The sequence below is a fragment of the Entelurus aequoreus genome, linkage group LG15 (genome assembly GCF_033978785.1).
Source record: "Entelurus aequoreus isolate RoL-2023_Sb linkage group LG15, RoL_Eaeq_v1.1, whole genome shotgun sequence".
In the NCBI taxonomy this organism is placed as follows: domain Eukaryota; kingdom Metazoa; phylum Chordata; class Actinopteri; order Syngnathiformes; family Syngnathidae; genus Entelurus; species Entelurus aequoreus.
In genome coordinates this window covers 23,227,045-23,249,822 of record NC_084745.1, presented here as the reverse complement: position 1 = coordinate 23,249,822, position 22,778 = coordinate 23,227,045, and the positions used below count along the sequence as shown (strand labels likewise).

The 22,778-nt window shown below is 39.0% G+C and overlaps 2 protein-coding genes across 2 annotated transcripts in view; one reads left to right on the top strand and one right to left on the bottom strand.

The window, feature by feature from the left end:
* Window positions 1-1,773: 1,773 nt before the first annotated feature.
* cd226 (CD226 molecule) lies at window positions 1,774-9,320 on the top strand. The gene is made up of 6 exons (XM_062021086.1): window positions 1,774-1,828; window positions 1,929-2,007; window positions 2,069-2,440; window positions 3,290-3,392; window positions 8,887-8,941; window positions 9,091-9,320. Exons 3-6 carry the CDS (start codon window positions 2,110-2,112, stop codon window positions 9,157-9,159), a joined length of 558 nt encoding a protein of 185 aa, XP_061877070.1. The 5' UTR covers window positions 1,774-1,828; window positions 1,929-2,007; window positions 2,069-2,109; the 3' UTR covers window positions 9,160-9,320.
* A 4-nt stretch (window positions 9,321-9,324) lies between these two features.
* dok6 (docking protein 6) overlaps window positions 9,325-22,778 on the bottom strand; it is a 176,499-nt gene continuing 163,045 nt past the window's right edge. Inside the window, exons 7-8 of the mRNA XM_062021084.1 lie at window positions 19,747-19,852; window positions 9,325-10,302 (exon numbers count right to left, since the gene is read on the bottom strand). Of these exons, the coding sequence (XP_061877068.1) occupies window positions 10,112-10,302; window positions 19,747-19,852 (297 nt within the window). The 3' untranslated portion in view covers window positions 9,325-10,111. The remainder of the gene's footprint in view (window positions 10,303-19,746; window positions 19,853-22,778) is intronic.

Sequence of the window (22,778 nt, the reverse complement as noted above, 5' to 3'; positions counted from 1 at the left end):
TGTGGTATTTTAGGCTTCATAATGTGCCACACATTTTCAATGGGAGACAGGTCTGGACTACAGGCAGGCAAGTCTAGTACCCGCACTCTTTTACTATGAAGCCACGTTGATGTAACACGTGGCTTGGCATTGTCTTGCTGAAATAAGCAGGGGCGTCCATGGTAACGTTGCTTGGATGGCAACATATGTTGCTCCAAAACCTGTATGTACCTTTCAGCATTAATGCCGCCTTCACAGATGTGTAAGTTACCCATGTCTTGGGCACTAATACACCCCCATACCATCACAGATGCTGGCTTTTCAACTTTGCGCCTATAACAATCCGGATGGTTCTTTTCCTCTTTGGTCCGGAGGACGCGACGTCCACAGTTTCCAAAAACAATTTGAAATGTGGACTCGTCAGACCACAGAACACTTTTCCACTTTGTATCAGTCCATTTTAGATGAGATCAGGCCCAGCAAAGTCGACAGAGTTTCTGGGTGTTGTTGATAAACGGTTTTCGCCTTGCATAGGAGAGTTTTAACTTGCACTTACAGATGTAGCGACCAACTGTAGTTACTGACAGTGGGTTTCTGAAGTGTCCCTGAGCCCATGTGGTGATATCTTTTACACACTGATGTCACTTGTTGATGCTGTACAGCCTGAGGGATCGAAAGTCACGGGCATAGCTGCTTACGTGCAGTGATTTCTCCAGTATCTCTGAACCCTTTGATGATATTACTGACAGTAGATGGTGAAATCCCTAAATTCCTTGCAATAGCTGGCTGAGAAAGATTTTTCTTAAACTGTTCAACAATTTGCTCACGCATTTGTTGACAAAGTGGTGACCCTCGCCCCATCCTTGTTTGTGAATGACTGAGCATTTCATGGAATCTACTTTTATACCCAATCATGGCACCCACCTGTTCCCAATTTGCCTGTTCACCTGTGGGATGTTCCAAATAAGTGTTTGATGAGCATTCCTCAACTTAATCAGTATTTATTGCCACCTTTCCCAACTTCTTTGTCACGTGTTGCTGGCATCAAATTCTAAAGTTAATGATTATTTGCAACAAAAAAAAAATGTTTATCAGTTTGAACATCAAATATGTTGTCTTTGTAGCATATTCAACTGAATATGGGTTGAAAATGATTTGCAAATCATTGTATTCAGTTTATATTTACATCTAACACAATTTCCCAACTCATATGGAAACGGGGTTTGTATGATTTGTGGTGATTATGTATCGTATCGGGACACCCCTACTCTTTATTGTTGCTTCCAGTATTCACATTTTTTTCATCTGGTTAGAAAGCCCCACCAGTACAATTATGACACACACTTTCTGTAATGTGTCTCCCTTAAACCGTGCCCCCCTGCAAATTGTGTTAACTAGGAACCTTTACATTAAAGTCCTATTGTAACAGAGGCTACCGCCGTACTTCTTTCTTGAATTCCATCGTCTCTCACCTTTTTGATCAAACTTGAAGACTGAAGACTCAGAAATTTGCAGTGTGCTTGAACACGTCATTTCAGAACCAATGACAACCGCTGTATTCCACTGAGTAGCCAAACCGTGTGTGGTTCTATGTCTATGATCTCCCTTATTTGGTAGATTTCTGTGGTGGTTTACAAAAATCTCTCAAAGTGTTGTGTCACTCATGACGATGGTTTCCAAACCCCAATAAAGGGGCGTGTCCAGGTGCTGTCCAGGACAAAGAGACGATCACCATCCACCTCCAGGAAGGGATGCTACTCGACTGCTTGTGTCCGTGGGATGCCAACCTCACTATGGTGTCTTGGACCAAAGACCCAGACCCGAACTCCATCGCTGTTTTCCACCCCGAGTACGGAGTAGCTACTACTTATCATTATCGGAACCGTATCGAGTTCTTGAGGACCACGCCGATGGACGGAAGTATAACCATGAGAAACGTCACCCACCAGGACATCGGAGTTTATCGCTGCTCTCTCCAGACGTTCCCACAAGGCCCCTGGAACCGAATCATCCAAGTGGAGGACTTAGGTAACCTTTTCACTCCCATTGTTGTTTTTTCACTGACATTTAACTTCCTGCCCCCACATAGACGAACCGCCCGCAGACGAAGCAGAAGAAAACGCTGCGGTCATGGAGGCCGACTCTCACCTGACGGCGACGCCTAGCAACAACCTGACCATTGAGTGCAGCCATGGGCACAACGGCACCGTTCTGCAGTCGGTGGTGGAGCACATGGCGTTGGGTCACCCGTGGGCGATCGTCGGCATATGCAAGCGCGTGGAGGGCGGCACGCTGAGCGAAGACTACAGTGAGCGCGGTCACGTCAGCTGCGAGGACAGCCTGGACGTCAGTCTGCACCTGACGGCCGTGGCGCAAGAAGACGGCGGCTTCTACCGCTGTAGCTTCAGCACGGAGGCTGGCCTGAAGACCAGCACGGTCATGGTCACAGTGCCTGCTACTGGTAAACAACTCACTAAATACTAGGGCTGTGAATCTTTGGGCACCACATGATTTGATTTGATTCATGTGGGTAATGATTCGATTCAGAATCGATTCATTATTGCAACCAAGTGTCGATTCAAAATCAATACTTTTTTTAATAACCTGGACCTGCTCAGTGACCTTGTGGTTAGAGTGTCCGCCCTGAGACCGGAAGGTCGTGAGTTCAAACCCGGCCGAGTCATACTAAAGATTATAAAAATGGGACCCATTGCCTCCCTGCTTGGCACTCATCATCAAGGGTTGGAATTGGGGGTTAAATCACCAAAATGAATCCCGAGCGCGGCCACCGCTGCTGCTCACTGCTCCCCTCCCCTGAACACGGGCATGGGTCAAATGTAGAGGATGATTTCACCACATCTAGTGTGTGTGTGTGTGTGACTATCGTTGGGACTTTAACTTAACACTGGGTGCCAGTTCTATTATTAACTACATTCCTCCAGCTGTGATAAGTGTTTGTTACTTAAAAGAAAACTGTTTTTTTTTTTTCAAAATGCTACCCAAACATTTAATAAAGTCAAATACAAATAAAGCAACTAGAGAAGTATCCAACACTTCTCTTTTCTAAAGTAAATCTGTACAGCAGATATGGGCGTCTACATCAACTGGATGATTTTCCTGAGTGGCGAGACAAGAAAGATACAAAATAAAAATACCAAAAAAATATATATACATTTTATTTGTATTTTTTATTTATTAATCGTTTAAGAATCGTTACAAATAAGAATTGCGAGTCATTCAAAAATAGATTTTTTTTTTACAACCCTACGTCATATTCATTGGTGTCCTCTCACACTGATGTCATCACCAGGTGGCTTCAGCCTGTCCGTGTACATGATGTTTGTTTACTTGGGGACAGCGACTGCTGGACTCATCCTGCTGACGATCCTGATCATCATCCTGCTGAGGCGCAGGTAGGCGTCCTTAATGTCAAGTTTTTTTCCCAAAATGTTGATTTTGAAGGTCTTGAGGTCAGTTAAAGCAAGAACACAATTCTATTCTTTCACTACTAGCAGCATTCTTACCTTCACGCTTGCAGCAACACCCATCTTTTTCCAGATGTTGCTGCTGTATCAGTCGAGATCGATATATTTATCACCATCACTGTGTCTGTCTGGATCCGGGTGTTCTTGACCGCCATTTGTTTATGTCTACGATTCTGGGACCTCCAGTCCATATTTGGTAACCTCTGCCCGCTAGCATCTTCCACCCTGCTGGGATGTGCTGCGCTCTCTAGATCAGAGGTGTCAAACCCATTTTAACTCAGGGGCCGCATGGAGGAAAATGTATTCCCAAGTGGGCCGAACTGGTAAAATCATGACACGATAACTTAAGGACAACTTCAGATTGTTTTCTTCGTATTACTTGGGCCAAAAAAGAACAAGTACATTCGGAAAATATACATAATTAAAATAATCCCCTTGACAAAACACTTCAAGTTAGTTGAAAATTCTGAGGAAAAAATGTGTGCAGTTTCAAAAAGTCAACAAATGACAATTAATTTAGATGTTTTCTCAGTGTATCTACGAAGCCATCAAACTTTAAGTCACAGCTTATCAGGGATTGAACAAATTAATAATAACATCTCTCATTTGTCATTTCCACATATTAATCCTGTGCTAACTCAACACACTGAGAGAGAAACTATTCAAGAGGGTTGAATTCCACTATGCGTCCACTATTCCCTTTTTTGATGTGTTCGAAGCAGAAGATGTAAAATGACAGGTTTTATGATCCATTTATGTCGTGGGCAAGGAGTTGCAACCACGCTTTACTGTGTACCTCTTGCTTGGCATACTTGCTTGGCTTGTTCGCTTGCCTAACATAATTGCTAATGCGACATCCAGTGGACACATTTAGAACTGTGGTTCCTTTAATAAAAATTTGCAGCTCATTTTTATTCTTAGGAAACCCATCTTGCGGACTGCGGGCCGGATTAAACCTGTTCGTCGTACGTTTGACACCCCTGCTCTAGGGCTTCTTTCTTTGGTCCTGTCTGATGTGGTAGACCCCGACTTAAATTGATCTTGTGCTGCTAGGATTACAAAACCCAAAACCAGTGAAGTTGGCACGTTGTGTAAATTGTAAATACAAACAGAATACAATGATTTGCAAATCCTTTTCAACCTATATTCAATTGAATAGACTGCAAAGACAAGATACTTAACGTTCGAACTGGTAAACTTTGTTACTTTTTGCAAATTTTAGCTCATTTGGAATTTGATGCCTGCAACATGTTTCAAAAAAGTTGGCACAAGTGGCAAAAAAGACTGAGAAAGTTGAGGAATGCTCATTAAACACTTATTTGGAACATCCTACAGGTGAACAGGCTAATTGGGAACAGGTGGGTGCCATGATTGGGTATAAAAGCAGCTTCCATGAAATACTCAGTCATTCCCAAACAAGGATGGGGCGAGGTTCACCTCTTTGTGAACAAATGCCTGAGTAAATTGTCCAACAGTTTAAGAACAACATTTCTCAACGAGCTATTTCAAGGAATTTAGGGATTTCACCATCTACGGTGCGTAATATCATCAAAAGGTTCAGAGAATCTGGAGAAATCACTGCACATAAGTGGCAAGGCTGAAAACCAACATTGAATGCCCGTGACCTTAGATCCCTCAGGCTGCACCAAAAACGACATCAGTGTGTAAAGGATATCACCACATGGGCTCAGGAACACTTCAGAAAACCACTGTCAGTAACTACAGTTCGTTGCTACATCTGTAAGTGCAAGTTAAAACTCTACTATGCAAAGCCAAAGCCATTCATCAACAACACCCAGAAACGCCGCCGGCTTTGCGAGCTCATCTAAGATTTACTGATGCAAAGTGGAAAAGTGTTCTGTGGTCTGACGAGTCCACCTTTCAAATTGTTTTTGGAAACTTTGGACGTTGTGTCCTCCAGACCAAAGAGGAAAAGAACCATCCGGACTGTTATAGGCGCAAAGTTGAAAAGCCAGCATCTGTGATGGTATGGGGGTGTATTGGTGCCCAAGGCATGGATAACTTACACATCTGTGAAGGCGCCATTAATGCTGAAAGGTACGTACAGGTTTTGGAGCAACATATGTTGCCAACCAAGCAATGTCATTTTCATGGACGCCCCTGCTTATTTCAGCAAGACAATGCCAAGCCACATTCTGCCCGTGTTACAAAAGTGTGGCTTCGTAGTAAAAGAGTGCGGGTACTAGACTGGCCTACCTGTAGTCCAGACCTGTCTCCTATTGAAAATGTGTGGCGCATTATGAAACATAAAATACGACAACGAAGACCCCGGACTGTTGAACAACTTAAGCTGTACATCAAGCAAGAATGGGAAAGAATTCCACCTGAAAAGCTTCAAAAATGTATCTCCTCAGTTTCCACACATTCACTGAGTGTTGTTAAAAGGAAAGACCATTTAACACAGTGGTAAAATGCCCCTGTGACAACTTTTTTGCAATGTGTTACTGCCAATAAATTCTAAGTTAATGATTATTTGAATTAAAGGCCTACTGAAACCCACTACTACCGACCACGCAGTCTGATAGTTTATATATCAATGATGAAATCTTAACATTGCAACACATGCCAATACGGCCGGGTTAACTTATAAAGTGCAATTTTAAATTTCCCACTAAACTTCCGGTTGAAAACGTCTATGTATGATGACGTATGCGCGTGACGTAGCCAGAAGTATCGGTACCCCATTGAAGCCAATACAAAATAGCTCTGTTTTCATCTCATTATTCCACAGTATTCTGGACATCTGTGTTGGTGAATCTGTTGCAATTTGTTCATTGCATTATGGAGAAAGAAGCTGAGCAAGCAAAGAAGAAAGTTGTCAGTGCGAAGCGGAGTATTTTGCGAGGGAAGTCAGCAACACAACACAGCCGGTGTTTCATTGTTTACATTCCCGAAAGATGCAGTCAAGATCGAAGAACTCGGACAACAGAGACTCTTACCAGGAGGACTTTGACTTCGATACACAGACGCCTGTAGAGAACTGGGACAACACAGAGTCTTACCAGGATTACTTTGATTTGGATACCCAGACGCAGACGTGCTACCGTGAGTATGCAGCTGCGCTTCCAAACATTTGATCGCTTGCCCGTACGTGCGTGTTACGTACGTAACTTTGGGTAAACATATAAGCTTTATGAACCTTGGGTTAGGTGAACAGTCCTTGGGCTGAGTAATTGTGTGTGTTGTGCAGGTGTTTGAATTGTATTGGCGGGTTATATGGATGGGAGCTAGGAGCTAGCATAACAAACACCTAGGTGTTTTTTTTATGCGGAATTAATTTGTGGCATATTAAATATAAGCCTGGTTGTGTTGTGGCTAATAGAGTATATATATGTCTTGTGTTTATTTACTGTTGTAGTCATTCCCAGCTGAATATCAGGTACCACCCGCCTCTCACAGCATCTTCCCTATCTGAATCGCTTCCACTCCCCACTAGTCCTTCACTTGCACTTTCCTCATCCACAAATCTTTCATCCTCGCTCAAATTAATGGGGAAATCGTCGCTTTCTCGGTACGAATCGCTCTCACTTCTGGCCGCCATCATTGTAAACAATAGGGAACTTTGCGGAAATGTTCAACTGACTTGTCACGCTACTTCCGGTAGGGGCAAGGCTTTTATTTTGTCAGATACCAAAAGTTGCGATCTTTATCGTCGTTGTTCTCTACTAAATCCTTTCAGCAAAAATATGGCAATATTGCGAAATGATCAAGTATGACACATAGAATAGATCTGCTATCCCCGTTTAAATAAAAAAAATTCATTTCAGTAGGCCTTTAAGTTTCTCAGTTCGAACATTAAATATCTTGTCTTTGCAGTCTATTCAATTGAATATAAGTTGAAAATGATTTGCAAATCATTGTATTCTGTTTTTATTTACGATTTACACAACATGCCAACTTCTCTGGTTTTGGGTTTTGTATTTATTCCTGTCTGGCATGTTTTCTTGCTGTCCTTCTGAAATGTGTTGGTAGTACATGCCATGCAGGGATATCCTTTTCATGGCTCCTTACTGGGCTTCTGTTGCCCAAAGTGTCAGTGTTCCTGTTCCACTCACTAGTCCTCACACTTTGTGCAAAGCTTCAGGATGCTGGACCTCCTCCATGCGGTATGCAAGGACTTTTCTTGTCTTGATATCAGTTCATTTGTATCTATAGGTGTTGAAGTACTCGTTGAGTGGAAAAACAAAATGCTTCTATGTTGAAGCTATTATCCTATACATTTGATTTATGACACCAAAAGAATTCAACATTTTGCGAATAACTAGATATGATCAAAATCATAAAACTGTCACGGAGATTCCCGAGCCATTTTGAGTTAAAGAGGAAGCCAGTCACGTGATCTGTGACATATTGGTGGGGACCACAGATCCCTTCCCCATCAACAACAATACTAATCAAGCAGGCTTTGAGAGAGCCAACAATGATTATTTTGGGAAAAAATATGAATCAGAACCTTATATTTTTGAGCCCAAACACAAAGAGGGTTAGCAATAAGTGTGCTAAACAGATATAGCTTTATCCTGACACTATAGCATCAGCAGCATTGCTAAGTGCTAAACATCCAAATTAACCATAATAAAACACTTACTATACAATTTCCACTCTCGCTGGGACCCTGACCGTTGGGACGTTCACATAGTCCCGTTTAGATGAAGAATCGATCGAAACCCTCTTGAAGGGTTAAAAAAAACTATGCCGTGCAACTACGCCTTTTTCCCGGTCTAGGGGGATGTCAAAGTCGACCAGCCTGTCAGTCCATGGCCACATTTTTCTACTACCATGTGAGAGCTGCATGAATTATAATCTCAAGTTTACTTTTAGCAAGTTTAAGACAAAGCACAAGCAGCCGCCGGCTTATAGTGTGTCAACAATAGCAGCGTAGATAGCATTAGCTCACTGCTATCAATGCGCCGCTAAAATAGTCCGTCTGCGTTGGCACTTACAACAAAATTGGTTACTTTCCAGGTGACGACATGTAAATGTGGTATTGTTTGTGGTTTCTGGATGTTTTTAGAGGGTATAATAATGAAACACAATCATGCATCTAAAGTCAACTATCCACTCTACTGGTACTTTAATGGCCTGTGGTGGTGATTGTTGTCTGATGACGAGGGCCTTAAGATCCTGTTGTCCAGTTCCAGGTACTCCAGTGTCTATGTCAGTTGTAGGCTGCATGTTGGCATCCAGGCAGGGCCTTTCTTAGCCAGCAAACAAGTTTCTCTCTCAGGTGTGCAAACTTGTGCAATTTTGTCTCCTCCCCTTTACCTTCTCTGACCTGCTCACCCCCTCACCTTGACATGTGACTGCCTTCCCTCACCTGGATTCGAACCATGGAGCGTTGTACCTGAAGCCAGCTGTCCTGAATGTGTTTATATTGTAAGTTGTGTGCTTTACTAAACAGGAAGAAGAGCAGGACAGAGGAGGTGAGGGATAAGCTCCACCCATCTCACACACAAGTAAGGCATCATTGTTCTGTATTAAATACAAAACACCCCTTAAGATAAAGATCTGCCAGATCTGTTCAGGCATTTAATAGCCTTTAATGTGGGTGATGCTAACACAACTTTAATTTGTCATCTTTTATTTAATCTCATTTGAAACCAAGGTGCGTGTGTCTCCAGAGAGATGGCGGCGCTGGTGGGCGAGAGAGCTGACATGCACACAAGTCTATTGAGACCACATGCAAGTAAAGCGCAGTGATGAACTCGGCAGCCATCTTTGTAATTCTTCACCCTCCCTCTCTCGTGTGTGTGAGCAACAATACTTTTATTAAGGAAAACTTTCTGGAAGTTTAACTTTTAACTGAAATACAAGTGACACATGAAATAAAAGTGACACATGACAACACTCAAGTTTATTACCTCAATCATCAAAAGACAGTATTTACACGAGGTGAAACAAAGTGCTATCAAGGTAAATCAGACAAATGTGACGGCTAAATGAAATTAAGTGACGCATTAGAAGACGTAAGTGCTTGTACATTTCTAGCAGGTGTGTGCACAGTAGACAATACATTAAAACAAAAGATTGCAGTGGGTCGAAAGGCACTTTTTATTTCACAAAGAATGGACTAATAAAAAACAAAAAACTTTTTTTAATTAATTGACTTTAGTTATATTAATCTTTAGCCTGCTTGAAACTTTTTGTATTGTATTTTATTGGAATTCTAATCAAATAAAATGCCTATTTTCAAATATTTCTGTAACTTAATCCAAGTATTTTTACAATACATCCTAATTGATGCAAGTTGACTTCTTCAACATTTCCCTCTCTAAAGTACATCCAAAATATTACACAGCTGTTTTTTATACCACTACAACCACAAACAAAAACACCCAACAGTATGAAATCATAAATGAACAGTAACTATTTAAAAAAGACTAATGACCTATGACAGCTTCTTAATGTGAAATAAATTAGTTGTAAATGTTGGCTTTAACATAAAAGCGTTTGAAAACCACACTTGTTATAAAACGCTACTTCTGCTGTCACACAACATACAAAACAAAGTGGACACGATCATGAATGAACTCCATAAATGACATCTTATAATACACGTGTGACTATACATAGTTCTACATTCGGTCTACAGTAGTGCTCAAAAGTGTCCAAAGTCTAACCAACTGTCATTGAAGTGGCCTCAGGCTGCAAGTGGCCACTCGGCCACTACAGGGCGATGGCGCCTCTTCCTGGTGCCTCCTCCCCCCTCCTCCATCCTCCTGCTGCTGCTTCTCATGCTCTTCCATCTCAGGCTGATGGGAGAGGAAGCTGGGGAAGGTCTGCGCTCTTGGGATGAACGTCATCTCCATGCTGCTTCCTGGGAGGAATAAAAATATATCAGATGCTGTTTCCTAGCAACCAGTGTAAGCACAAGGATGAATGATGTCGTTCCACTTATATATACTTTAACTTGTATAATAATTGTTTATAAATGTGGGGAACATTTGTCTACGTTAAATGTGTGATAATGTTTCCGTACAAGTATTTGACCTGTGAGTCAGAGCACTTTTATATTATATTTTGCTAGAATTGTTATAATTTATTTAAGTGTGAATCGTGATAAAAACACAGATGCAGGATTATTTTTGCAAGATCCATCCATCCATCTTCTACTGCTTGTCCCTCTCGGGGTCGCGGGGATTGCTTGAGCCTGTCCCAGTATACATATATATATATATATATATACATATACATATATATATATACATATACATACATATACATATATATATATATATACATATACATATATATATATATATACATGTATATACATATATATATATATATATATATACATATATATATATATATATATATATATACATATATACAGTGTTGGGTTAGTTACTGAAAACCAGTAACTAGTTACAATTACTAGTTACTTTATTTCAAAAGTAACTCAGTTACTTACACCAAAAAGTAATGCGTTACTGTGAAAAGTAACTATTTAGTTACTTATTTTTTTCTTTTTCTTTTTTTTAAAGCTCCATTAATGCCCTTTTAGCCTTCATTTCAGTACTGTTATTGCACTGGAGGATAATACAATGTGTTGATCAACTTGACATGCATTTGCATCACTGAACTCTGCTAAGCAATGTGGTCTACATACAACACACAAACAATGTGGTCTACATACAACACACAAACAATGTGGTCTACATACAACACACAAACAATGTGGTCTACATACAACACACAAACAATGTGGTCTACATACAACACACAAACAATGTGGTCTACATACAACACACAAACAATGTGGTCTACATACAACACACAAACAATGTGCTCTACATACAACACACAAACAATGTGGTCTACATACAACACACAAAGACAAGGATATGTTTCAAAGGGCCAACTTATTTCAGGCCAGAACAAATTGACAAAACTATTTTAAATAGCTGCAACATAATGATAAATAAATAAATGATAAATGGGTTATACTTGTATAGCGCTTTTCTACCTTCAAGGTACTCAAAGCGCTTTTGACAGTATTTCCACATTCACCCATTCACATACACATTCACACACTGATGGAGGGAGCTGCCATGCAAGGCGCTACCAGCACCCATCAGGAGCAAGGGTGAAGTGTCTTGGCCAAGGACACAACAGACGTGACTAGGATGGTAGAAGGTGGGGATTGAACCCCAGTAACCAGCAACCCTCCGATTGCTGGCACAGCCACTCTACCAACTTCACCACGCCGTCCCCTAACATAACCTACATAAGTAACAAACAGCATAATAACAACATAGCTGTAAACCAAATAAGTACTTTAACTTTACTTTTACATAACAAAGCCTAACCAGGCGTTTTTTCTCTCAAGGAATTCTGAAATAAAATCATGTCTGAAGCCCAGAACACTCTACACATTTCCCCAGTTTTAGTTTAGAGATAAGGAAAGATTGGCCTGGCCCACTAGGATCCCTCTTTATGTTTGTGAACTTTATATTCTATACATTTAGAGTGATGTGATAATCAAACACTCTAGAAGTCTAGAATGAAAGAGTATATAAGAGAATTGACACAGTGTGTGTACTATAATTCATAATAACATTGATTTTGATTCAATATTATGTTTTGAGCAATGACAGTTTGAAAGAAAAAAAACAGCTTTGTTTTATTAGTCAACATTGCAACTCTTTCTAAATTGCATTTCACCTTTAAGCTTTTTTATTTCACTTTTGTTATGTTTTTGTTTATTTTAATAGTATTTTTAAAATGTGCTGTGGGCTTTTAAAACATTAGCTGTGGGCACACATTTGACACCCCTGCTAAAGATAATAAAAAATGTAATCTGATAAATCTATCGATAAAAAGCTGAGCCTGGCGACGCATGCGCGTTAACAACTCTCTCGCTCTCTCTGTCTCCGCCCCTCCCTCACGAATGCTGCTGCGTGCACCCCTCCCCTCCCTCCCTCCCTCCTTCCCACACTCAGACACACACCCAGCGCGCCTCCTCCCTGTGACACAAGAGATTCAGAAGGACGACACCGCAGCGCTGCAATAAAACACACTCAGATCTTCTGTTTCTAGCCGATACTACATAAAAAATAACGTAAAATAACGCAGTAACGCATCATGTAGTAACGGTAACTGAGTTACTGAATATAAAAAATAACGCGTTAGATTACTAGTTACCGCCGAAACTAAAGGCGTTACAGTAACGCGTTACAAAGTAACGCGTTAGTCCCAACACTGCATATATATATATATATATATATATATATATATATATATATATATATATATATATATATATATATATACATATACATATATATATACATATATATATATATATATATATATATATATATATATATATATATATATATATATATATACACACATATATATATATATATATATATATATATATATATATATATATATATATATATATATATATATATATATATATATATATATGATAGGTTGATTGGCAACAACAAATTGGTCCTAGTGTGTGAATGTGAGTGTGAATGTTGTCTGTCTATCTGTGTTGGCCCTGCGATGAGGTGGCGACTTGTACCCCGCCTACCACCCAAATGCAGCTGGGACAGGCTCAAGCAATCCCCGCGACCCCGAGAGGGACAAGCAGTAGAAGATGGATGGATGGATGGATATACACATGTATTATATATATATATATATATATATATATATATATATATATATATATATATATATATATATATATATATATATATATATATATATATATATATATATACAAACCCCGTTTCCATATGAGTTGGGAAATTGTGTTAGATGTAAATATAAACGGAATACAATGATTTGCAAATCATTTTCAACCCATATTCAGTTGAATATGCTACTGATAAACTTTTTTTTTTTTTCTTTGCAAATAATCATTAACTTTAGAATTTGATGCCAGCAAGACGTGACAAAGAAGTTGGGAAAGGTGGCAATAAATACTGATAAAGTTGAGGAATGCTCAATCAAACACTTTTTTGGAACATCCCACAGGTGAACAGGCAAATTGGGAACAGGTGGGTGCCATGATTGGGTATAAAAGTAGATTCCATGAAATGCTCAGTCATTCACAAACAAGGATGGGGCGAGGGTCACTACTTTGTCAAAAAATGCGTGAGCAAATTGTTGAACAGTTTAAGAAAAACCTTTCTCAACCAGCTATTGCAAGGAATTTAGGGATTTCACCATCTATGGTCCGTAATATCATCAAAGGGTTCAGAGAATCTGGAAACATCACTGCACGTAAGCAGCTAAGGCCGTGACCTTCGATCCCTCAGGCTGTACAGCTTTAACAAGCGACATTAGTGTGTAAAGGATATCACCACATGGGCTCAGGAACACTTCAGAAACCCACTGTCAGTAACTACAGTTGGTCGCTACATCTGTAAGCGCAAGTTAAAACTCTCCTATGCAAGGCGAAAACCGTTTATCAACAACACCCAGAAACGCCGTCGGCTTCGCTGGGGCTGAGCTCATCTAAGAGCTCATATGGAAACGGGGTTTGTATATATATAAATATATATATATATATATATATATATATATATATATATATATATATATATATATATATATATATATATATATATATATATATATATATATATATATATATATATATATATATATATATATATATATATATATATATATATATATATATATATATATATATATATATATATATATATATATATATATATATATATATATATATATATATATATATATATATATATATATATATATATATATATATATATATATATATATATATATATATATTTATATATATATATATGACCATGCAGCCCATTTTTCTTCAAGTGCCTCCTTATTGTGCATCTTCAAACAGCCACACCACAATTTTTCAGAGAGTCCTGTATTTCAGCTGAAGTTATTTGTAGATTTTTATTTGCATCTCGAACAATTTTCCTGGCAGTTGTGGCTGAAATCTTTGCTGGTCTATCTGAATCCCTCATTTTGCACTTCTTAATCAGCGTTTGAACACTGCTGATTGGCATTTTCAATTCCTTGGATATCTTTTTATACCCTTTTCCTGTTTTATGCAGTTCAATTACCTTTTCTCGCAGATCCTTTGACAATTCTTTTGCCTTCCCCATGACTCAGAATCCAGAAACATCTGTGCAGCACTGGATGATTTCAGGGACAGTGATTGAAGGTGTTGGATGACTTTAAACCTTTCTTTTTTAGCACCAAATACAATTATCTCAGTTTTATCTTCATTTAGTTGTAGAAAAATTCGGCACATCCAGTGTTTGACTTGCTCAATGCACTGGCACAGAAGATCTATGGGGCGATAGTCATTTGGTGATAGCGCTACATAGATTTGGGTGTCATCGGCATAGCAATGATGGTCGATGTTATTATTTTGCATGATTTGTCCAAGAGGGAGCATATAGATGTTAAATATCAATATTTAAGATTGAACCTTGGGGGACTCCACATGTTACGTTGGTTGGTTCTGATACAAAGTCACCAATGGAAACAAAATAGTTCCTATCTTGTAGATATGACTTGAACCAGCTTAAAACTGTGCCTGAGATCCCTACCCAGTTTTCCAACCTGTCCAAAAGTATTGAGTGGTCGACAGTGTCAAATGCAGCACTGAGGTCCAATAGCATTAATACTGAAGTTTTGCCAGAGTCTGTGTTTAGACGGATGTCATTTATAACTCTAAGAAGGGCCGTCACATAACATGTGCGGCTTCTACACGCACACAAGTGATTGCAAGGCATACTTGATCAACAGCCATACAGGTTACACTGAGGGTGACCGTATAAACAACTTTAACACTGTTACAAATACGCGCCACACTGTGAACCCACACCAAACAAGAATGACAAACACATTTCGGGAGAACATCCGCACCGTAACACAACATAAACACAACAGCACAAATACCCAGAATCCCTTGTAGCACTAACTCTTGCGGGACGCTACAATATACACCCCCGCTACCACCCCAATTTGTATGATGAGTCACAATTGGCTACGGTTAGGGTGAAACATTACGGACTGGCCAATCAGAGGAAAGATAAGGCAGGTCATCAAAACTAAAAAATCATAACAGTCACATCACACACTCATGTCACATGATGACGAGGGAGTCAGAGACAGAGGGACGCTTCAAGGTGACGACTCAAAAAGAAAAAGAAACATACTTGAAAATGGCAGAGGAATTATCTCCCGTTGATTAGATTTTTATTTTAGTGATGAACATAATGTGCAGGAAACCAAAATAATGCATGTCCTTGACCATTTTTAGACAGATGTATGCGTTTAGAGAAAACAATGCCCAAAACCTTAGTTTTTAGTTGTTTACTCTGTAAACCAAAATAATAACTGCTCTCTTTGTTGAAGACGTGGAACACAAATTTATCAATCAATCAATGTTTATTTGTATAGCCCTAAATCACAAGTGTCTCAAAGGGCTGCACAAGCCACAACGACATCTGCGGTACAGAGCCCACATAAGGGCAAGGAAAAACTCACAACCCCAATGGGACGTCGATGTTTATTGTTGTTGTCGAAATTTAGGAAAACACATTAAGATGAGTTGAGTTCATGAAAAGTTTTACTGCACATAACCATTACCACCTGTTCCCAAACAACACGAGACTTTTTTGTGTGTGTCAAGATATAGATAGATGGTGTTTTTTTTGTTTTGTTTTTTACAGTAGTTGGGGAAAAGAAAAGGCAAACTAAAATAAATACATATAGTAGGGTTCGGGGACCCCTAAAGGTAGTTGTTGGGTGTCCACAGTTAAATGACAAATAGTTAATAGTAATGGAGCTTTATTGGGTCCATTTGTACACTCTCAGTACCATTAACATAAACATGAGGGCACATAGAAATGCCATTAAATGTAGCAAGCTACTTTTGCCCTGTAGCTTGCTACAATTCTCCGGGGATAACTTCCCCTCTAACTTATCCATCCATCCATCCATTTTCTACCGCTTATTCCCTTCGGGGTCGCTGGAGCCTATCTCAGCTACAATCGGCTAACCTGTAGCTTAGCTACATTTAATTGAAAGTAACTTGCAGCTTAGCTTACTACATTTTCCAAGTAGCTTGCCCATCACTGTATATATACATACATATAGATAAACACATATATATATATATATATATATATATATATATATATATATATATATATATATATATATATATATATATATATATATATATATTTATATATATATATATATATATTTATATATATATATATATATATATATATATATATATTTATATATATATATATATATATATATATATATATATATATATATATATATATATATATATATATATATATATATATACTACCGTTCAAAAGTTTGGGGTCACATTGAAATGTCCTTATTTTTGAAGGAAAAGCACTGCACTTTTCAATGAAGATAACTTTAAACTAGTCTTAACTTTAAAGAAATACACTCTATACATTGCTAATGTGGTAAATGACTATTCTAGCTGCAAATGTCGGGTTTTTGGTGCAATATCTACATAGGTGTATAGAGGCCCATTTCCAGCAACTATCACTCCAGTGTTCTAATGGTACAATGTGTTTGCTCATTGTCTCAGAAGGCTAATTGATGATTAGAAAACCCTTGTGCACTCATGTTCACACATCTGAAAACAGTTTAGCTCGTTACAGAAGCTACACAACTGACCTTCCTTTGAGCAGATTGAGTTTCTGGAGCATCACATTTGTGGGGTCAATTAAACGCTCAAAATGGCCAGAAAAAGAGAACTTTCATCTGAAACTCGACAGTCTATTCGTGTTCTTAGAAATGAAGGCTATTCCACAAAATTGTTTGGGTGACCCCAAACTTTTGAACGGTAGTTTATATATATAAACTGACACACATTTTTGAATAATTGTATTTTTCAAGAAGAGTGTTTTTTAAATATAAATTTCAGTTTTTAAGTAAAGACTTACATTTTTTGCATTATTATGCATGAATAGCATTAAAATATAGTAATATAAAAATGTGTATACAAAATTATTTAATTTTGTATTATTTGCAAAAAGTCTATTTCGTTTAAAACACCTGTATTTACCTGAAAATCAACATTGTTTTTGCTAATTGTTTTCTATTTTACAAGGTGAGAAAAAATGTAAATCATTTTTAAATTTAAAATAATTTTAATTGCAAGAATTCTTGAATCAATAATGCATGGATTTTGATTTTTCTAAATTATTATTTAAAGGCGGATAAACGTTTTTTCATTATTTATTAATGTGCCTTTTTCACAACTCCATTCAGAAACATGAATTTGGCATTTTTAGAAACAAAGGGAATGCTGATACATAAATATTATTAATTACAGATTATTAAATATGATTTTCATTAATCATTAATTACATTTTTGTTTTTAAATATTTTTATTGGATCATAATTGATTGCCAAAAGTTACCTTAATATTTCAAAACTTATTGAAACATTGTGCTTTAATAATAAATAATATTCAAAAATTATTTTAATTTTTTCCTCCACATTTGCTGTCCTCCCATTGAAAAGAGAAAGTGAAAGAGAAGGATGTTACATCCAAAGATGATCTATGTCGCCTGTTGCAGATAAGTCTTATCAAGCCGCACTCCTTTGAGAGCTGCTTCCTTTCTGTAAAATCTCCTTCTATCACATCACTGATCAAACTAAGAGCTCCATTTCAATGCTGGACACGTGTAGAGAAATGGAAAAATGCTCCATAAACAGTAAAAAAACAAAAACAAGGATACGCACAAAAAATATTTTCCTTTTTGGGGGTTGTTGAAAGTTTTAGTGTCCAGCAACATTGAAGTAAAATGGAGCCTTGAAAGGAGCAGGAGGAGTCAGGCTGAGGAATAAACAAGTGTGGCACCTTAATTACTCCTGCAGGCCTGCGGTGTATTTAAAAGCAATCGGGGGATGACTCAGCAAATTGGCTGTGCTGATTGGTTATTCATCATGTGTGCGGCGGAGCGCCACAAAACAAATGTTTCTGTCCCAAGACACCAAAGAGATGGAGGTGATGCTTACCACTCGTCATGAATGTACTGAATATCACCTAAAAAATGATCAACGCCATCAACGTCTCCAATCAGATTGTTCCTCTGCTGTTATACCCGTCATAGTCTCATGTCTAAATGATGAATTAAAATCAAATTTAATTGTGAACTTGAAGATGTAAAAGTCAGATTTTTTATTTAAATTTGTTGTGGAAGATTTTTTTTTTTTTAAGTATTAATGTTGATAAAAATATTTATCGGGGAATTATTTGTGCTCAAAGAACATTAAAAAACTGTTCACAAAGATGTAAATCCAGGATTTAAAAACAAACATGTATTCTTTGAAACATTGAAACTGAAAATTGAAAAAGCGGTTTTGACAAATGTGCATTCTATATTTTATTGTATTTTTAATAAGATGGGTGTGATTCTAGATTAAAATTTTGGTGAATTTTAATGAAGATGTGTATCATGTTTTTATAATTTGATTTATTAGCGGGAAAAACGTATTTGTCATTTAATTAAAGGATCTGATTAAGACTTGGATATATGATTTGTTGGTTGTGCACAAAAAAAAAGATTATATTTACGTGTGAATCCTGAGATATGTGTATTTTTGTTATATTTAATTTAGTTTGATGTATTTGCACAATAAGTATTTTTTAAATACATTTAGGAATATGATAAAAATATTTTAAACAATTTTTTTTTGCGAGAAACATTTTGTAAACTAAATCTAGGTGTACATTCTGATAATACATCAATTTTATACAGCGTTTTTCATTATAACTCAAGATATTTTACAAAAAAAGGGGGGGGGGAGAACAGGTGAATTTGATCTAATTTAAATGTATTTATTTGCACAGGAACATTTTAAAAATTATTAGGGATCTAAAAAAGATGTGAATAGAGGATTTTTTAAATCATCATTTAATTATTTAGTGCAAGAAAAAAAGTTTGTAAAATTACAAATTAGGTGTATGTCCTGATAAATATACATATTAATTATTTTTATTTAGTTCCGAAGTATATTCTATCTGCAAAAAAAGTGTCAATTCTGACAAAGATGAGCATTTAAATAGTTTTAATTTTTTGCAAGAGCATTTTCTTTTTATATAAGCTTGATTACAAGATAAAGTGGAGTTTAAATGTCCTTGCAATACTTTAAAAGAAGAAAAAAAAGAAGAAAACAAAAGAACAAGAGGAGCCAACATAGTGATAATGACAAAGTATACCTTGATAAGTGTAAAGATCTCCCACACTGTTTTGTCGTGTGATATGTTGCCAATATACACTTCGTGGTAGAGAGATGGACTTGGTGAGCGTCTCTGATGATCGCAGCTGAAAGAAAACAAAGAAAACTTTACGTGGTTTCTCTCTCTCACTGCAGGAAAGTTAATGTTGCAACAGACACACGTGGAATATTAATTATTAAGTGCAGAGGCAGCCGTACTCTGTGATGTGGAATCCATCCAAATACCAATCAATATTTCCAGTAGTAAGTGGCCTGTGCTCAGCTGGGAATAGGCAAAAAGCGTATCATGTCATTACTGTAATATATATATATATATATATATATATATATATATATATATATATATATATATATATATATATATATATATATATATCGATGCTAAACTTCTTTTTACACTTTGTGCGGTACTTTAAAATGAGATACACAACGCACGTCTGCAATCAGATTGTTGCTACGTCTTAATATTGCACGGTGCCCAATTCTTCACACTACACACGTGCACACACACACACACACACACACACACACACACACACACACACACACACACACACACACACACACACACACACACACACACACACACACACACACACACACACACACACACACACACACACACACAAACTTGCTTATGGTTGTCCATCGGTTACGATGATGACATTGCTCCAGTAATGGGTTATTGAGGGGGGTTTCGTATATGCCATTGCATGTGGCTGTGCAGGCCAATGTGCGACCCGCATTGTTTGCCACATGTGGGGCAGATGTAGTCCACGCTTGAGAGGGGAGCCCCTGCAGCGCGCTGATGTCGCTGTATACGTTGATGTTTTCTCCTCTCAGTGGTCTGCTCCTGGAGATGAGCAATGCCGGCGTGACTGCAGTCGCGCCAGGTGTGGTGATCAGCAGCCAAGACTTCCAGTGCGGAAGGCTGGATAGCACAGCGCTACAAGAGAGTTTTTATGTGGTCCTTGTAGCGTTTCCGCTGACCCCCAGGAGACCTACAGCCTTCCTGGAGTTGGCCGTAGAGGATCTGTCGGGGGAGCCTCTGGGCGGGCATGCGGATTACATGCCCCACCCAGCGCAGATGTCTTTGCGCAAGGAACACTTGGATGCTGGGTGTTTGGGTCCCGTCATAAATATCCACATGTGGGACCCTGTCCTCCCAGGGCAGACCCAGAATCTGTTGCAGGCAGCAGATGTGGTATCTCTCCAGGATTCTGACGTGCCTTTGGTAAGGGGTCCAGGCTTCTGAGCCGTATAGCTGTGTGGACAGATAAACTGCTTTGTAAACGGCTGCTTTGGTGGAAACAGTCAGGGTTCTGTTCAGGAAGACCCTGGTTTTGAGCCTACCGAAGGCAGCAGACGCTAACCCAACACGGACCTAGATGTCATTATCGATGTTACATGTGGGGGACAGGACGCTTCCGAGGTAGGTGAAATGTGGAACGATGGTGAGCTGCTGGCCATCAATGTTGAAGACAGGCACTTCTGACTTGTGGGTAGAGTGTTGCGCAATGATCTGTGTTTTTGAAATGTTCACCTTGAGTCCTAGGACACTGTACGTGGATGAAACCACGTTAAGTGCACGTTGTAGAGAGTCTGGCGTGTGGGCAAGGAGACCACAATCGTCAGCATACTGAAGTTCTAGGATCTGTTGTTTTGTAATTTTAGTGAAGGCCTGGAGGCACCGGATGCCATCAGGGGCTAGGACACATTCCTGCTTGACCCCGACTTTCACATTAAAAGAGGGGGACTGCTGGCCTCCAATGCGGACACAGGCTCGCATTCCATCATGTAGTTGTCTCAGGATGTTGAGGAACTTCGGCGGAATCCCCAGCTTTCCCAGTAAGTCCCAAAGGAGATTCCGGTTTATGGTGTCAAAAGCCTTGGACAGGTTGATGAAGGCGATGTACAGATCCTGGTGTACCTGCCAAGCTATAAAGATCATGTCAGTAGTACTGCGATCTCTTCTGAATCTCAGAGATGTGAGTAACTAAGCGAAAGAGCATGACCCGGGCAAGAACTTTCCCAGCAACCGAGAGCAGGGAAATTCCTCTGCTGTTTCCACAGTCAGCTTTGTCACCTTTTCTCTTAAAAATGGTTATTATAACAGCATCTTTCCATTCCTGGGGGATGGCTTCAGAGGACCAGATGGAGTCAATCAATTGGTGAAGCCGGCGGGTGAGGAGATAGCCACCAAGCTTTAGCACTTCAGCTGGGATACCGTCAAGGCCTGGGCTTTTATTGTTTTTTAGGCCCTTGATGGCTTTTCGGACCATGCAAAGGTTGGCGGGGAGTCCAGGTGGACGACAGGGGGAGTGGTTGGGAAATTGGTGAAAATGTCCTGGTCAGAGGGATTTTCGGAGTTAAGGAGAGTGTTGAAATGTTCAGCCCATCTATTTAGGATCTGGGGTGTGTCCTTATAGAGGGTGACTCCGTCTGCCGATCTGACTGGGGTTATGTTTTTTCTCTGTGGACCATATATGGATTTGATGGCATCATACAATCCATGGGAATTGTTGGTGTCAGCATAGAGTTAGATCTCACTGGCTTTCTTGATCCACCAGTCATTTTCCATGGCTCTGAGGGTACGCTGGACTCCGGCTCTTATGGAGGAGAGTCGAGTCTTTAGTGTGATGGATTGTGGGTTGGCCAGGTAAGCAGCATGAGCTTTGTGTTTTGCCTGGAGAAGTTTATGGATATCCGGTGCACTGTTGTCAAACCAGTCCTGATGTTTACGCCTGGTGTACCCGAGGGATTCCTCTGCTGCCTGATGGATGGCAGTTCTTAGGGAGTTCCAGCAGGTGTCGATGTCAGGGTACAGGTGGGTATCAGGGATTGCAGACACATTTTCTGCAAGCTGTGCTCTGAGTTGGTCTACAGAGTGCTTGGATTTGAGTGCTTCACAGTTGAGTCTCTTGTTTGGTGGTGTTTTCTTCAGTTGGGGGCGGACTTCCATCTGAAATTTGGCTCTGATCATTCGATGGTCAGTCCAGCAGTCCGCTCCAC

Bases quoted from the DNA above. Each gene is read 5' to 3' on its own strand.
- cd226 (XM_062021086.1), top strand. From the start codon at position 2,110: ATGGAGGCCGACTCTCACCTGACGGCGACGCCTAGCAACAACCTGACC. The intron at 3,393-8,886 runs GTAGGCGTCCTT...TTTACTAAACAG, and splicing joins ATCATCCTGCTGAGGCGCAG to GAAGAAGAGCAGGACAGAGG. The intron at 8,942-9,090 runs GTAAGGCATCAT...TTTGAAACCAAG, and splicing joins TCCACCCATCTCACACACAA to GTGCGTGTGTCTCCAGAGAG.